The 4,103-nt window shown below is 32.0% G+C and overlaps 1 protein-coding gene across 1 annotated transcript; it reads right to left on the bottom strand.

The window, feature by feature from the left end:
• Positions 1-794: 794 nt before the first annotated feature.
• Positions 795-3,207, bottom strand: LOC113865941 (protein POLAR LOCALIZATION DURING ASYMMETRIC DIVISION AND REDISTRIBUTION). Its single transcript, XM_027500769.1, has 3 exons — positions 2,773-3,207; positions 1,870-2,333; positions 795-1,332 (listed from the first exon to the last, which is right to left on the bottom strand). Exons 1-3 carry the CDS (start codon positions 3,113-3,115, stop codon positions 1,006-1,008), a joined length of 1,134 nt encoding a protein of 377 aa, XP_027356570.1. The 5' UTR covers positions 3,116-3,207; the 3' UTR covers positions 795-1,005.
• Positions 3,208-4,103: the final 896 nt, after the last annotated feature.

Genomic DNA, 4,103 nt, shown 5'->3' with positions numbered 1-4,103 from the left:
CTCATTCAATATTTATCTCTCTCTTTTCTCCATACTCAATTCTTGGAGGAGAGAAGTTAAATATGAGGTTGAAAGAAAAGAGAGTTAGAAGGAAAAGAGAAGAATTAGGTATAAGAGAAATAAGAAAGTTAAATATGAAGGTTAAAGGAGTTGAATATGAAAGTTGAAGAAGAAATGTTAAGTTAAGGGAGAAAGAAAAAAAAATTGAGTAAAAATTAAAACTCTCTGTCTATTTTTAGCTTAAGCTTATTATTTTCTGTTTAAACCTTTTTTTGTGCTTAAACTATTCGTTTTATAAAAATTGACTCAAGTCATTTTGTCATAATTTTAAACAAAATTAACTCATTTTTGTTTAAGCAAATTTTTTCGTTTAAAATGAAAAATGAACTAAAGGTCCAATTTAGACAAAAATTGGAAACTATCCATATCCCTGTTTTTTCCTTCTTTTTGATGAATACTTCAAATTCAACTCATTTATTACATTTTATGGAGAAAGAATAAAACTTAAATGTAATTCTTTAAGTATTATTAGTATTGTTCATAATTAAAATATTTATTTTAATAATTTATGAGAAAATTAAATATAATTTTTTTTAAAACAATATTTTAATTTAAATTAATATATAACACCTAAAAAATAACACACAAATTTTACTTTTAGAGAAACAAAAAGAGTAGCATTTCCCAGATCTATTCTATTAGAAAAGAACAGAGTATGGTATTTTTTTTAGGGTTGATTAAAAATATACAAAACAGATGTGATAAGCTTTTTCTAACAAAATTGGAAGTTTGTCACGCGTAATTAAGACGTACATCATACTTAATTCTATTCTCTCATTGGTAATCATCAAAGCCATTGAAATCATCCTCCAACGCATTATTTACTCCAGAGGACTAAACAGAAAAATAGACCCAAAATAAAACAAAAAAGCAACAGCTCATTAAACTGCACTTGCTAATAACAACATTTTGGTAACTCAATCGACTACAGTCTTTCAAAAAAAGCTATCCTACAACCTGACTCAACTTCAAAACAATCTCAGGATCAAGTGGAAAAGTAAACCGAGAAGTTTCTGGAACATGTTGTGAGATAAGTCGTGCAGTGTCTTTCCACCAAGTAACCTCTATCTCTTTCTCAATAAGCTTTTGCGTGGTACATTCTAATGCAGACTCCAGCTCTGTTATCCGTTCTTGCAGTCTTGCCTCAAGCAATTCATGCAATCTTCTCTCCAGTTCAACTGGAGGGACACCAAATGATACATCAGAACTTGCTCCTTGAGGTTCCATTAAACTTGAACTGTGGCTTTTAGCTTGAGCATCCTTAACCGTTACCTGTCAATTCCCATTTTCAGCCATTTTGAAATATAACTAATAACCAAAAATGTAGTCATATAATTTTACTAACATGCAAAGAGGGGACAACTTAAAATCAGTTGCACAAGCAGACAATGAAAAGCAGCACATAGCCGCAAATTAACAATTGGAAATTTCGTAATTTGTGTCAGCCAAGAGTAGCCTCCTTTTCTAGAATCATCACTTGGTAGTAATAGGACTTCACAGTGAAGCTTCACCTAGATGTTGCATTTCAACTGATTGAGGAAACTATACCCACCCCAATTGGTATTTGAAAAGTTCATACATCTAACGATATCTGCCCAAAAGTAATTAAGAAATAGCAAACTCATACTCATACCAGATTCACATTGGACTAACCAAGTAATAGTTTCCTAAATGTATTATGGATATGTTGGTTGACTTGTCCTCAGAACAAATAACAGAAGAAAATGACTTAATTGGTTGAGTAATGCATGCATAAAATTGTTCATCGCTTATCGGAATCAGGAAAGGATATAATCAATAACAATCTACCTCAACATCGATTCTCTCTTGTTGGGCATCTTCAAATGCAGCTTCTCCATCCAAATACATCTGCAACCGTTGCAACTCAACCTCAAATTCTGCCTGTAGCTCATTTATTTCTTCAGCACATTCATCTTGTTCACTAATGTTACATTCTAGAAACCCATTATGGACCACATTCCCTTCTGACTCTGGTCGAATATATGGTGTGTGTGAATGAACAGAAAGATGACTATTAGAACTTGAAACTTCTTGAATATCAGTTATAGAAAAGGCAAGAGCATCACTATGTTTCAATGGCTTAAAAAGCGCATCTTTATTTTGCAGTTCCCCTTTCACATTTTGGAGAAGCATTTCCATTTCTTTCCGCAGTTCAACCATCTTGCCAACCTCATTTTTACTAGCTGCAATCAGATACAGCAAACCACAACCAACTCCAAGCTTAAAAGATGTATCATTCTCATGTAACAATCCTGCAGAACATCATCAACATTCAACAACATCATATAGTTAACTACAGAGACAAGAAAAAAATGAAAACTAATAGCCAGAAAAATTAGCAGAAGTGAAAATGTGGAGAGAAAGAAAGGAGGAAAGCCGGTGAACAGGTTAAACTCCTAGCATATTCAGATTGTGATGAATCAGAATCGCACAGTACTCCACAGACATTGAATCTACTACATGGTTAACCAGTTTTCAGAATCCAGCAAATCTAAACACTGTCCAGTATTAACACTACAAAGAACTTGCAATTCGAATATAGAAGTTACGTTTAAGACACTGGCGAAGCATAATTACGAATCACATAGGAATTAAGCACACGCAGTAACAGTTAGGTATCTTTTTTAATTGAAGTTAAGATTATGAAACTGGATAAACTAAATCAAATTGCGTAGAACCAGAGCTTCTCACTTGACTCGTCGCTACATTTTAGTTTATTCGTCAGCGTATCCGAATCACTAGCCTCGTTCTGCCGCCGTCGCAGAACTCGTAGTTCCTTGTTCGATCTCAGCGCCGCCAGCAACCAAGCGACAAGCCGCCGAGGGGAAAAGCAATTGGTAGACGGAGAACCGTGTTTCATCGGCGGCGTTTCTTGGACGGCGTCCATGCAATCGGCGGCGTCGTGGCCTTCGTCGGCCAGAAGAATATCGGCGACGCGCAAACGGCGGCGATGGGCGGAGTGGGAGTCGTTGAAGGGACGGAGAGATTTAAAGAAGAAGTATTTCATAGCATTAAATTCGATTATGATAATCATAATAAATAAATAAATAAATAAAATGGTGACGATAATGAGCGATTCAACTTCAGGAGAGCCTATTTTGGAATTTGGAGGGAAAACGTGGGTTCTTGCTTTTCTTCCCCCTCTTTCTCTCTCCTCTCTATATTCTATTTATTTAAAATGAAGATGAAGTTGGGATCATAATCACATTGATACCTACTTTTTATTTTAGAAATCTAAGAGTGTGGTGTGATAGAATTTGGAATTAGTGTGTTGAAAAAAAAGTACCCTTTCAACACCAACCCCAATTCAGGATTAAATTGAGCATGTTATTTGAAACCATAAAAGTGCCTACTTGGTTAAGAGCTAAACCTTGTGCATTGCTCCTACAACGTTATTGATCCCCAAAAAAAATGTAAAATGAATCAAATAAATAAGCTAATCGAGAATATTAAAAGAAAAAAGAACACGATGATTTGTGATACTTATTTGGATTGTATTGCATTAAATCTATGTTAATGTGTCGTTTACTATTCCTTCAACAAAACTCGGTTTTAATCTATTGTGTATGTATAAGGAAAATTAATTGCACTTTGATATTCAATACTATAATATTTATTAAATATTTATATAATTAACTTAAATAATATTATTAAACATTATACTTTTAATTATAATATATTTATTAGGTATGTGTTTTTTAAATTGTTATAATTTATTAGAATAAATTATTCCTAAATAAAAAAGTAATCATTAAAATTTTAATGTATAAAATTTTGTACTAAAAAGGTTTATTGTTTAGTAAAATTTATTTTATAAACATTTATTAAAAATAAAAAATCCCAAATATTTTTTTTTAAATAAAAGCTAGATAAAAAAATATAATATACTAAATGCATATTAATATAAATTTAAGTATTTAATTTTTTACATTTTAAAAAATTAATATAGAATCCTAATATATTGACAAAGTAATAAATAATATTTTTTATACTATCAATACGTTTTAATTAGATCCTTATCT

This window comes from Abrus precatorius, unplaced genomic scaffold (genome assembly GCF_003935025.1).
Source record: "Abrus precatorius isolate BTA unplaced genomic scaffold, Abrus_2018 Scaffold4, whole genome shotgun sequence".
NCBI lineage: Eukaryota > Viridiplantae > Streptophyta > Magnoliopsida > Fabales > Fabaceae > Abrus > Abrus precatorius.
This window is presented reverse-complemented; position numbering and strand designations above follow the sequence as displayed.